Source organism: Sarcophilus harrisii, chromosome 4, assembly GCF_902635505.1.
Source record: "Sarcophilus harrisii chromosome 4, mSarHar1.11, whole genome shotgun sequence".
In the NCBI taxonomy this organism is placed as follows: Eukaryota; Metazoa; Chordata; class Mammalia; order Dasyuromorphia; family Dasyuridae; genus Sarcophilus; species Sarcophilus harrisii.
The window spans coordinates 354,177,112-354,190,679 of NC_045429.1; the positions used below are offsets into that span (position 1 = coordinate 354,177,112).

The 13,568-nt window shown below is 34.5% G+C and overlaps 1 protein-coding gene across 1 annotated transcript in view; it reads left to right on the forward strand.

Moving 5' to 3' along the window:
• AATF (apoptosis antagonizing transcription factor) overlaps positions 1 to 13,568 on the forward strand; it is a 95,122-nt gene that overhangs the window by 22,083 nt on the left and 59,471 nt on the right. The window contains exon 5 of the mRNA XM_031966545.1: positions 10,554 to 10,668. Coding sequence (XP_031822405.1) covers positions 10,554 to 10,668 — 115 coding nt within the window. The remainder of the gene's footprint in view (positions 1 to 10,553; positions 10,669 to 13,568) is intronic.

Genomic DNA, 13,568 nt, shown 5'->3' on the forward strand with positions numbered 1-13,568 from the left:
TTTCTAATGATTAGCATTCAAAGTTGATTTAAGTATCCTGTATAGTTGGCACATTTAACCCAAAGTGCTTCTAAAGGATTTTTTTCTCCTCTTTAGGGAAAAAAAAAAGGCTGTTTAGATTTTACATTTATGTTTTACATATGATCATACAATCTTTGAGATGTTTGTATTAGTCTGAATCCTATTTTACCTTTCCAAAAATACTGTGTAACTAAAATTTCAATTAAGCTCTTTAAAAGTACATGCCAAGAAGGGATATCCTGTCATTTGTACCTTCATAAATATAAAGCACAGGTTTTATTATTTTTAAATTTTAATTTAATTTTTACTTTAAACTTAGATTATTTCCCAGGGTAGTAAGCTTGGAGCAAAACAGAATGAATTATTACATAGAACTCTTCCTGATATACAAGATTCATTTTATTTTTCAGAATCTCAGTTTAATCCATTAAATAGAGATAGCATGATGACAATAATATTCTTTGCAAGAACATTTTTAAGGAGTAGCTGATAAATTATAATGATCTTTATATTTGCAAAGTGTCAAGCAAAATGACTTTAAGGATCTCAGGAAAAGTTCTTGGCTCTTATATATCATGGCATGTTTGAAATCTACCAAAAAGACTACAGGTTTATTTTGGGTGCCATGAAAAGGGAAGGTACCTCTCTAGTTGTTCAGATTTCTTGCTGGTGTGCAGCTTTGGGATAGATATAGCAAGAATGCTTTAGAACAGATTTTTAAGAGTCTATAGATTTTTTTTTTTTTTTTTGAGAATAGTTTTCTATTTTGCCATAAGTATAGCAGCTACTCACTGGCCTGATCTATTGCTGACTGGCATAGCAATTTTGACTATATTTCTGACTTAGGCAGGTTTGCCTCTCCTAAAGCAGCCCAAGAGCTCATCATTCTGGTTCCAAACAATGTCAATACCCATACACTATAGACTTTAAACTTATTGCAGCTCAGATAATCCTAAACTCAAACAATCCATTAACTTTTAACTATTCCAGTAACAGGGATTATAGGTGTGTGCCACCCGTGCCCACCTAAATTTTCATACATAATAAGTTATGAGGTGAATGCAGTGTGCATTTAATATATGGGAAATTTCAATTTGACTTCATTTGATTCCAGCATTTTTGAGACTGAATGAATAAATGTCTTTATTTTTAACTATGTGATGTAAGTATCATTTCTCTAGTCTATCTGAAAAATTGAATTTTTATTATGTGTTACCTGTGGGAATTTAAGGTATTTTCTTTCTTTTCCTAAGGAGAATTTCACTACCTGAAAGCTTGTTTATTACTTATAATATGAAACAGTAAGATTTAAAAAAAAACTATTATTTCATAAAGGAGAGAGAGCCTTACTTTAAATGCCTTTTAATTTCCTTCCTAATTATCTCCCCTTGCTATAAAGTTTAAGTATACTGGGATGTCACAATCCTCATATTTGGTACATTTACTTTGTCCACTTAAAGGAAAAAAGTGTTATTTCCTCTTTCAGGAAATAGTACTGCCAGGAGAAATGAAGGTGTAGGTACTGCCAAGTTGTAGGTAACAGTGGAGGATTTGGGGAAGTCCATTGATCAGTTAGATTGCTCTGTCCTATAGGGCTTGTTAAGGATTTATTGACATACTCTATCAAGGTGTTTGAGAGAGGTATTCAGGGAAAGCTAAGGATTTCCACAGTTCTTTTTCCTTTCTTGTAAATTTATGCCAGGTCAGAAATTACAGCTTGGGTGGGATGTCCTTCCATAGAGCCCAAATATACCCTATTTATCATGATACTTAGTGGCCGTAGTATTAAATGGTGAGGATTTTCTTTTTCTTTTTTTTTCTTTTCTTTCTTTTTTTTTTTTTTTTTTTTTTTTTTTTTTTTTTTTTTTTTTTTTTTTTTTGGTTAGTGTTCCCTTTCAAACATGTCTTATTATATATCTCTCATGCTTTCTCTCTGCCTTCTCCAGCCACTTCTCTCCTCTCTTCCTCATTTTCTACATATAATTTTTGTGAAGACTAAAATTAATTTTTCTCCAGTCGTTGTATATGATTTTAAAATGTCTTGGATTGAATATTTCTTACCTTTTCAAATTAACCAACTTGTTTCCTCCACAGGACCTTTGCATTGACTGCTTTCCCTGATATTGTGGAGCCCTTTCACAGGATCCATGTCAACTTCCTGAGTAGCCCTTATATTTTTAGAATCTGGTCTCCATGTTCACTTTAAAAAATTACCCTGGGTGGGTATGTTGGGCCTCATTTTACAGAGTTTGTGCTTTTGGAACTGTAGAACCAAAGGATTACAACATTGCAAAAGACTTAGCAGAGTAGTTCAGCTAAATCCACAGTCCTTAAAGTAGCATGTGTGTCTGTGTGTGTATATGCACACATGTGTACTTATTTTTCATAATAAATAAAAACCTTCCAGTTGAACATACTATGGGAATAATGAAAACTTGTCCAAATGGCCCACGTTAAGGAATTTGTAACCGGCAGTACTCTTTCATACTGGTTAACGCCATGCTGCTTGGGGAATATAGAACAAGCCCAAACAGTAATACTGACAGAATTCGGAATTATGATACAGTGGAGCCTTCACGTAATTCTTTGTTGAAGAAGTTAGGGCCTAAATGTTAAGGCTTATTGTTATTCTGAGTTGATAATCTCTGCCTTGCTTTAATAATTTTTCCTCATGCCTGGGTAGCCCGCGAGTTGCACAATAATCACTCACACAGCTTTGTAATCAATGCCCAAAGTAATAGGATTCCTCTGGCCACCGGCAATTAATAAATTTGTGTCTTTTTTAAAACACTAGCAAGTCGGGCCTGAAATACGACTGACTGGCTCTCCTCATTTGCATATTTATTGCAGTGGAAAAATTCTTACCAGATGATTGATGCTGAGCCTGCCTCTTGAATTCCAAGCAGCACATTATTATGAAATGAAAAATGCCGGCCATACAGTTGATTAAAGTTGAAGACAGTGGAATCGGTGTTTTTTAAGATTGTGGGAGAATTAAAGGCATATTTTAATAGATGTTGACAAGAAGTGAACTAACAAAAGCAAAGCAAAGGATTTGCTTGAAAAGATTTAATCAAACGTCTTTCTTGGGGGATTAATTGCTGGGGATGACTAGTGCAAGTGGCAGGCTTGTGGATTTGAATGAAAAGTATTGTTCTTAGACCAACATATTGTGTGTCATTTTGACCTATAGTTTAGCTCTAGTTTCCTAGTTACTTTTAAAGGAGGAAAAAAAAATTGCCTTGTAATTTGAAGATCATACTAAGCATATATATCTAACTTAATGAAAATGTGTTTTTATGTGGCTATCCCCACATATGTATTTATATTTTTAAATGCTTGTATATGTTTAAAAAAAAAATAAGGTAAGCCTCTTGCTTTTAAAATGCATTTTTCTCTTCTCTGTCCCTCCCTTTCTTCTCTTCCCCTCCTCCTTCCCAATCTCCCTTCTTAATCTTCTGGGAACTAGCACGCTTATGATCCTAATTGATAAACTGTGTGAATGTGTTCAAACAAAATGTGTTCAACAACAACAAAAAGACAAGGTATTTGAAGGTCCTAAAACTTATTAGATGGATCAGAAAGCTTATATGGCTAGTAGGTGATAGCATTTTGTACATAGGATGTCATTTTTTAATAATTGTAGATCAGTAGCAAATGTTTAACATTGTCTCACCTATACAAAGATAAATCCATGATAATGTTCACCTCACATTTTTTTTTTTTACAGCACTTTGTAGTTTTCAGAATATATTCACATGTTATTAATTCATTCACTTGATCCTCATTTCATTTCTATGAGGTAGCCAGGGCAGGTTGTGTTATCTGCATTTTATAGATGAGGAAACTAAGACCCAAAGAGATTAAATTAACTGGCCAAAAGTGTTGCTGAGCTAGTTAGTGGGAGAGTCAGCATTAGAATGCTGGTTTTCTGCCAGCTCTCTTTCTGCTACATTGTATTCTGAATGTTCTTAACAAAGTAGCTTCCCAGAGCCTATTACTGTTGAGGTGAAAGAAATCTAGCATCTTTCTCCTGTTAGGGGAAGATCCTCTGGAAATTTGGTCGTGGGATCTGAAGGTGGTACACAGGTACCCTCTTTTATCAAGAAAGACAGAAAACAAAATATTTGCTTTTACTTGCTTTTTCTTCCCAGTCACATCTAATGATCATCACCATCTTAAAGTAGGAAGCTTGAAGTCATTGCATGTTCCCGGGTCTGTATGTCCACAGGCTTTCACTGACTGGGGGACACTCACTGGAAAAGTCTCTACTAGATCTGGAAAAGTTGAAGCCAGTGGGTAGTGTTTTTCACCCATGGTCAGAATTGGAAGGGAAAGAGATTGGGCATGTTAACATGTCTTCACCTTATTAGGTCACTAGTAACATTATCTTTGATGAACCTTTTTTTTTTCTTCAGTGGAGGGTGGAGTTTGAAGAATGGAATGACAGATTTCATCTCTGGTGGATCTCCTGACACTTTGATTCATGGCAGTGCTATCCCTGAATAGAGTTTAAATACTCCAGGGCTACTTTTTGACTGGGTGAAGGGGTATATAAAATGAGAACATATGAGAAAGGCATTCTTTGATTTACTGATACTGGCTCTCAGCTTTCTTGTGGGATTGATATGCTATCTAATATATCTGCAGTAGGGAGTCTTTTTTTTTTTTTAACTTGAATTTTTTTATTTAGCTTGAACAAAATTAAGGGGCTTGTGAAGTATTTGAAAGTGGCCTTAAAAGTTAGGACCTTACTGTGATGGGTTTCAGAATCCCCAGATTACCACATGTAAAAATCACATTTTGGTGTGGTATTTGGTAAAGCAGCCTCATACTTTACAGATTGTCCTGTGACTTCTGCCCCATTTGTTCTTGTTTCCAAATTGTAGATAGTGACGTCCTAGAAAGGTGACAGATATGAGTCCTTGTCCTTGACAAATTCAGGAAAGCTTCAGAATGTATGTTGGTCTTTGTACAGAGGTAAATTAAACTGAAGATGGTAGTGGTTATTCCTGGTGTTGGAAGATTTTATAGGGCTCTACGTAGGCAAACTCACTTCAAGAGAATTTTTTTTTCCTGACCATTCCAATCAGTCCTACCTCTCTTCCTTACCACCCTCACCTTTGGGTCTGGAATGTTTTTGTTTTTATTTTTTCTTCCCTTTATTTTTCACCTAGTTATTATAAATACTCTAAGAAATGTGAGCTACTGTGGAGTTTCCAGTTAATTGAGAGATTCTCAACTTTTCTTCTACTGATAAATACTAGTGCCTTGATTTTATAAGTATGGTTTCTATCCTTTCCATTTCCTTTATGCTCCTTGATCACTTTTTCCATTCATTTTTCATAAATTGGCATATATTTTATTTTAGAGTCTAGATTTTTAGAATTATTTTTTCCTTTAAAAAAGAAATATATTTTTCCTCCATCCTATTTTTGTTTCTCTTTAACTCCACTTGTTTCTGTTCAGTTCTTTTGTGAAGATTAGGTTTGAGAACAGCAAATTGAGAATTTTGGATTCATATAAATAAGCATTTTGAATTGTTTATTATAAACCCACAAGGGTGTATGGTACTGATTGCTAAAGGCCAGCAAATAGTTTTGAAAATAGAACAGATAGGTTTGCAGTGAGCTTCTAATTCAATAAAACTGGTTAAAAATGAACAGGCCACTTTTACATGCAAGGACAATGCTTTATAATTAATTTTTATTTTTTTAATTTATGAATTCATCACTTTTAGGGAACCTCTGCAGCCATAATACTTTCTACCTGTATACATTGGCAGTACAAGTTACAGTCTTAGACAGTTGTCAGAGGCTCTGAGAAGTTAAGTTATTTACCCAAGGTATGTGTTAGAGGTCGGACTTGAATCCATGTCAACTTGATTGAGTTTTCTCTGCAGAGCTGTCATTTTCAAGTGAACATGGACAAGTCATTCTGAATCTGAGTTTCCTATCTATAAGAGAATTGACAATGCTACCTAACTCTCTCGTAGGATTGTTGTGAGAAAAGCACTTTGTAAAACTTAAAGCACTAACTGCATACAAATGACTTGTTCTTATTGCAAGAAGAGTAACCAGGTGATAAAAATCCTGGAGACATCTCCAACTTAGCATGTCCAAAACAGAATTTATTAAGTTATTCTTTTAAATCTTTTTTCCCCAAATGTTCTTATTTCTCTGGAAGATATCATTATCCTTTCAGTACCCCAGAGTTGTAACCTTGGCATTATCCTGGGTTCCAGGGTCGCCAGATCTTGCCATTTCTACCACATCTTGCCACATCTTGACCTCTTCTCTGCTTTTCTATCACTGTAGTTCAGGTTGTCATCACTTATCTGGATTATTATGATAGCCTCCCAGTTAACCTCCTTGTCTCTTTCCACTCTGATTCATCCTACACATAGTTGCTAACATGATTTTCCTTAAATGAAGATTTAATTATCTTATTCTGTTATTAAATTCTTGTGATTCGCTGTTGATTTTAGGATAAAATATAAACTTGTTGGTTTCACTTCATAATCTGATTCCTTCAAACCTAGTTTCATTGTACATTACTTCCCTTCTTATGCTCTGATCTACTCAATGTGACCTTTACCTTTTCCTTACATTTAACACGCCACTTCTCTCTGCCTTTGTACTGTCTATTGTCATTCACTTCCTCCTCACTTTGACCTCTTAGAAGTTCATCTCTTCATTTAAGATGGAATTCAGGCACCACCTTTTATATGAAGCCTTTTCTGATCCCCTAGTAGCTGCTAATATTGCCTTTCTTCTCAATCTACTTTGTAGTTATTAATTTTTATTTATTCTGAGTATATTTACATATGTACTGCTATTTCTCCCCCATTAGAATATACACTTTTCCCAAGGAGGAATTGTTTCAAACTCTGTATCTCAACTACCTAGTATTGTACAAGGGACATGATAAATGCTTAATAAAATGTAAGTACTTAACAAATGTTCAGTGAGTGAGTGATTTTAATGAAATGTTCTTTATTTTCTTCTGTTCAGTCTGGAAAGGTACTTTTTAGAGTAGGTGAGAGAGAGCCTAAAAAAAAAATTTAAAAAAATTTTTTTGGTTAAATTTTTATTCTAGATTTAACAGATAACTAAAAAAGAACATTTTCATGTACAAAGTAGAACAAAAAAAATATTTGTAGAACTGAAAATCTCTTATGTACAGCATATTTAAAAATATATACATATATAATAAATTCAGCATATTACTTTGAAAACTCTTCTGCTTGTCAGTTTCTTTCTGACCTTCCTTCTGTACATTTACTTGTGTTTAAAACTATGCTTCCATGAGTCCTTCTTTTCTTTTTTTGGCAGTACTATTACAGCATTCCTCTCTACCCAAATATTTTCCCCTCAACAAAGAAAGAAAGAAAAATCCTTTTGGCACAGAGTAGGACCTATCCCCCCTTCCAGATTTACATTTTCCATATCCAAAATTTATTTGTCTCAGTCTATATCTGAAGTGTATCACTTGTCTTTTAGTAAGTAGGTAGCAGCTTTCCCTATCACTCCTCTCTAGTCATTATGAATCATTATATTAGCCAAAGTTCTTAAAACTTTCAAAGTGTTTTTTTCCCCCTACAATTTTTTTGTTATTGGTAAAAATCTTCTCCTGATTGTGTTTGCTTAAATCTGTATCAGTTCACTAAAGTCTTCCCAAGTTTCTTGGAAACTGTCCTTTTAGCAATTTCTCACAACTCAATAAAATTTCATGACATTTATATACCATAATTTATTTAACCATTGCCCAATTGGTAGACACTCTTTTTATTTTTAGTATGTTGCCATAACAAAAAAGCTTCTTTAAACATTTTTGCATACAGAGCTTATTAGATATAAGCCTAGAAGTGAAATTCACTGAGTTTATATTTTTGAAGTAAAAATTTCATCTCTTAGGTAGAAGAAAGGAATTGTTCAATGCATTCAGAGTAAAGGGTTGTTTCTGCTAGGCTGGTATGGGAAAGAATGAGGCTATGCCGACTGATACGGACAAATGGGCAGGTCAGAAGCTTAAAAGAGAGGGAAAACAGGAGTTGAACTAGATCGCCTCCAAGGTTCTTTTTATAGATGGAGAATTAACACCCAAAGAGTTGAAGTCACACTGGGAATAAGCAGCAGAAGTCAGATCAAAACCCAGTTCCTTTAATTCCAGATTCAGCAATCTGTCTTTGTACTATGCTCAGATTCCTTAGCTCTTTCTGTTCTTTGACCACAGACTGCCAGTACTCTTTAAAAAAAATTTTGTTTTGTTTTGAATTCTTTCTTCCCACATACTCCTCCATCTATTGAGAAGGCAAGAAAAACAAAATCTGTTACAAGTGTGCATGGATAAGCAAAACAAATACCAGCATTTGCTACGACCAAAAAACTCTTATGCTTTAGTCTGTACTCTTGAGTCTATCACCACTATAGCTGAAGGTGGGTAGCATGTTTTATCATGAATTCTCTGGAATTGTGATTAGTTCCACTATATTGTTCAGAGTTCTTAAGTTTTTCAAAGATATTTGTACAATTTTGTTGCCATTGCATAAATTGTTCTCTTGGTTCTGTATCAGTTCATAGAAGTCTTCTCAATTTATGCTATAACCATCCCTTTCATCTTTTCTTATAGCACAATAGCATTCTACTATAACTTATTCAGCTATTTGATAGGCATTCCCTGAGTTTTCAGTTTTTTGCCACTACAAAAATTGCTGTTAAAAATATTTTTTAAATATATGTGCTCTTTTCTTTGACATTTTTGGGATATAAATTTAGTAGTGGGTATCATTGAGTGAAAGGATATGTACAGTTTAATAATTTTTTGGGCACAGTTCCAAATTGTTTTCCAGAGTAGCTAGATTAGTTCATAGTAATGCTTTAAAGTACCTATTTTCTCATAGTCCTTTCTGTATTTGTCATTTTTCTTTTTCTTTCTTTTTTTCTTTTCTTTTTTTTTTTTTTTTGCCAACTTTGTTGATCTAATAGATATGAAGTAGTATCTCAGAGTTTTATTTTTCATTTCCTTACCTAGTGACTTAGAACATTTTTTATATGGATATTGTTAGGTTGGATTTCTTTTTGTAAAAATTATTATATCCTTCAACAATTAATTGGAGCATAGATCTTATTCTTACATATTTGTGACTAATATCTAGAGATATATCTTAGAAATCATTGAGAACTGTTAGTGAAAAACTTGCTGTAAAGGTTTTATTCAGTTTCTTCATTTTGCTTCTGTACTGCATTGTTTTTGTGTAAGAACTTTTTTATGTAATCAGATTGTTCATTTTATCTTTTGTGAGCCTTTCTATCTTTTGTTTAGTCTTATGACTAGTAATTTTTTCCTTGCTGTTCTAGTTTGTAATTTCACCCTTCATGTCCAAATTATGTACCTATTAGGAGCTTTTCTTAGTATATGGCTTGAAATGTTGATATCTGTTTACTGTCTGCCTGTCTACTTTCTGGTTTCCTAATAGATTTTGACCAATAATAATAATAAGTTCTTGACCTAAAAGCTAAGATTTTCCTCTAGGCTTAATCAACTAATTGCCTCATAACTGCAGTTTGGTGATAGGTAATAGCACAATGTAACAGTCAGAGAGTTGAACCTGGTGGAAACAAGAGACCTAATATCAAACAATAACACTGATTAGTTGTGTGACTAGAAAAGTTATTTCAACTTATTTTCTTCATCTATAGAGTTAATTCATTTCATAGGGTGGTAATGAGAAAAATCCTTTGTAAAACTTGAAAAATTAACTATGTAAAAGTGTTATAAGAGTGGGGAATCACATGATAGGATAAATCAACCCAGAGTCTTTGCCCCTGCAGACATAATTCAAAATTCAGGTTCTGGCTGCTAACTTTATCTTTTATGAATTTCAACAAATTACTCAACGATTAACTGAAAGAATGGAGTTGAAGAATGAAAGAATGATAATTAAAACTAAAACTAGGTAAGATTCTCAAAGGAAAAAGTCTACAAAGAGCAAAGTAAGGACAGAGAGGCCTAGGATATTGTAAGGAAGTGGGTAGAAGAAAAAGGCTAAGTCAAAAAGTGTTCTTAGGAACAAGGAGTTGTCAAAATCATTGGCAGAGGAAAACTATTAAAGAAGTAAGTGGTAAATCACCAGTGATGCTTCAGAAACCAAGATTGAAGGATTAAATAGTTAATTCTGGTAATACTAGCATATATTGATTTTTTATTACAAAATATATTATATCCCCATTGGACTTCACGAGTGCTTTTGCAAATTGCAGTAGCTTCACTTTGTAGAGTTAAGTTAATCAAGGCTTAAGAGAAGCAAAATGACTTTTCCAAAGTCATATAACTAGTCAGTGGTAAAACAGGGAGAAGTGAAGTGTCAGAGATTTGCTAATGTGCAACATAGACTGTTTGCCTTTCCAGTTGCATGTGATTATAAAATAGAGAATAATTCCCCATTTTCCTTGGTGCTAGAGCTATCTTGTGTATTACTTGAAATTGGAGAATGATTAACAATTGTCATGTTTGTATTCTCCATTTTCTAGGCCACAAGGCACTTAAAGCATTGCTTAGGTCATTGGTAGATCTTCAAGAAGAACTGCTTTACCAGTATCCAGACACAAGACACCTCGTAGATGGAACAAAACCTAAAGAGGAAAGGTAAAGTGGGAATGGATTGGGGTGGGGAGGTTCTTTCTTTCCTAGAATTGTTTTATTATTTGTGAACAAGAAACTCTGATCCTTCCATATTGAGAGCACAAGCCACGCACCTTATGTTCATGGCATTGAATAAACATCTGCCTGCATAGATTGCAGGCCTTGCAGGATTAGTCAGCACATAGAGCCCTGAGTTACACATAGAGGAAGTAGAAAGCTTCAGGACAGATCCCTTCTTTCACAGAGTTAGTAATCTACAACTTATGGTTGGAGGAAAGCATGCCTTTGGATTGTCAAAACAAAAAATAAACAATATATGAAAATTTTTTTTTTTTGAGCTCCAAATTTTTTACCTCTTCTTCTCCTTTACCTATTGAAAATATAAGCAAAATGATACCGATATTTATGTGAATATGTAAAACATTTCCATAATAACTGTTTTTTAAATTATTATTATAGCTTTTTTATTTACAAGATATATGCATGGGTAATTTTTCACCATTGACAGTTGCAAAACCCTTTGTTCCAATTTTTCTCTTCCTTCTCCCCACCCTCTCCCCCAGATGGCAGGTTGACCAATACATGTTAAAGTATAAGTTAAATACAATATATGTATACATGTCCATACAGTTATTTTGATGTACAAAAAGAATCGGACTTTGAAATAGTGTACAATTAGCCTTGAAGGAAGTAAAAAATGCAGGTGGACAAAAATAGAGGGATTGGGGATTGATTCTATGTAGTGGTTCATAGTCATCTCCCAAAGTTCTTTCCCTGGGTATAACTGGTTCAGTTCATTACTGCTCTATTGGAACTGACTTGGTTCATCTCATTGTTGAAGAGGGCCATGTCCATCAGAATTGATCATCATATAGTATTGTTGATCTTCTGATCCTGCTCATTTCACTCAGCATCAGTTCATGTAATTCTCTGCAGGTCTTTCTGAAATCATCCTGTTGGTCATTTCTTACCGAACAATAATGTTGCATAATATTCATGTATCACAATTTATTCATCCATTCTCCAATTGATGGGCATCCACTCAGTTTCCAGTTTCTGGCCACTACAAAGAGGGCTGCCACAAACATTCTTGCACATACAGGTCCCTTTCCCTTCTATAATATCTCTTTGGGATATAAACCCAGTAGAAACACTGCTGGGTCAAAGGGTATGCACAGTTTGATAACTTTTTGAGCATAGTTCCAAATCGCTCTCCAGAATGGTTGGATATATGCACAACTCCACCTACAATGTTTCAGTGTCCCAGTTTTCCCTCATCCCCTCCAACATTCCACATTATCTTTTCCTGTCATCTTAGCCAATATGACAGGTATGTAGTGTTATCTCAGAGTTGTCTTAATTTGCATTTCTCTGATTAGTAATGACTTGGAGCATCTTTTCCTTCCATAATAACTGTTAACCTCTCCTCAAAAGTATGAAAAATAAAATGAGAAAATATTATGCTTCAATCTGCACTCAGTTCATTAGCTCTCTGAAGGTGGATAGTATTTTTCATCATGACTTCTTTGGAATTGTCATGAATCATCATTGCTCAGAATAGCTAAGTCTTTTACAGTTAATCATCTTAAAATATGACTGTTGCTATGTACAGTGTTCTTCTGGTTTTGCTAATTTCACCTTGTATCAGTTCGTGTACATCTTTGGGAATATTTTTAATTAGCAGTGAGCAGAATGAGTTTGGTAGGCATGGGCACTCACTGTGGGAGATCAAAGAAGACTTTTCATTAATGGAGTAGTTTTTGAGTTAAGCTATAAAGGAAGGGTAGAAGTTCAGTAGAATGAATGAATGAAAAAAACATTTATTAAACACATATAGTGTTCCAAGTACTATATTAAGCACTGGGAATACAAATAAAAAAGCAAAACAGAATCAGGTTCCAAAGCTGAGAATGGAGGGGAGAATTTGTTTACAAATTAAACTTCAAGTAAGAGAGTTGCCAATAAGAGGTTATATGGAGCATGTTTGCGGTAACTAGAGATAGTGGATCCTGTAAGGCACTCGTTATTTAGAGCAACTTGGACCCCAAAATGGTAGTTCCAGAACTGAAAGGGGAAGATGGAGGCTAGACATAAGAAAGAGCAGTCTTTGAGGCCTGTAGCAGGAAAGTGTCTGCATGCTCAGGGGATTGCTTAACTCCATGACCCTCAAGCATGTGCAGAAACTTTGCCCTGAGATCAGCCTGAGAAGTCTGAATGATGTCTGATTGTGGAGGACTTTGACTGCCAAGCTCTAAAGCATGTTGGATTTTTAATTTTAAATACTCACTGTTTAAAACAGGGCTTCTTAAGCTTGTCTAGTTTAACTAGATCTCACCCAAAAATTGTTTCCCTCTATGGTATCTCTAATAAGTGACCATATGCATGGACAATTCTTTAACATTAGCCTTTGCAAAACCTTGTGTCCCAATTTTCCCTCCTTTCCCCCATGCCCTCCTCTAGATGGCAAGTAGTCCAACATATGTTAAACATGATATTAAATCCAATATATGCATACATATTTATACAATTATAAAGTGGGAAAATAACATGCTTCAATCTAAACTCAGTTCATTAGCTTGTGCTGCACAAGAAAAATCAAATCAAACCAGTAAAAAAAAAGAAAGAAGAAAACGTAGGCAAGCAACAACAAAAAGAATCAAAATACATTGTTGTGGTCCACACTCACTTGCCACAGTCCTCTCTCTGGGTATAGATGGCTTTCTTCATCACTGAACAATTGGAACTGGTCTGAATGATTTCATTGTTGAAGAGAGTCACATCCATCAGAATTGATCATTGCATAATCTTGTTGTTGACATGTACAATGATTTCCTGATTCTGCTCATTTCACTCAGCATCAGTTCATGTAAGTCTCTCTAGGCCTCTCTGAAGTCATCCTGCTA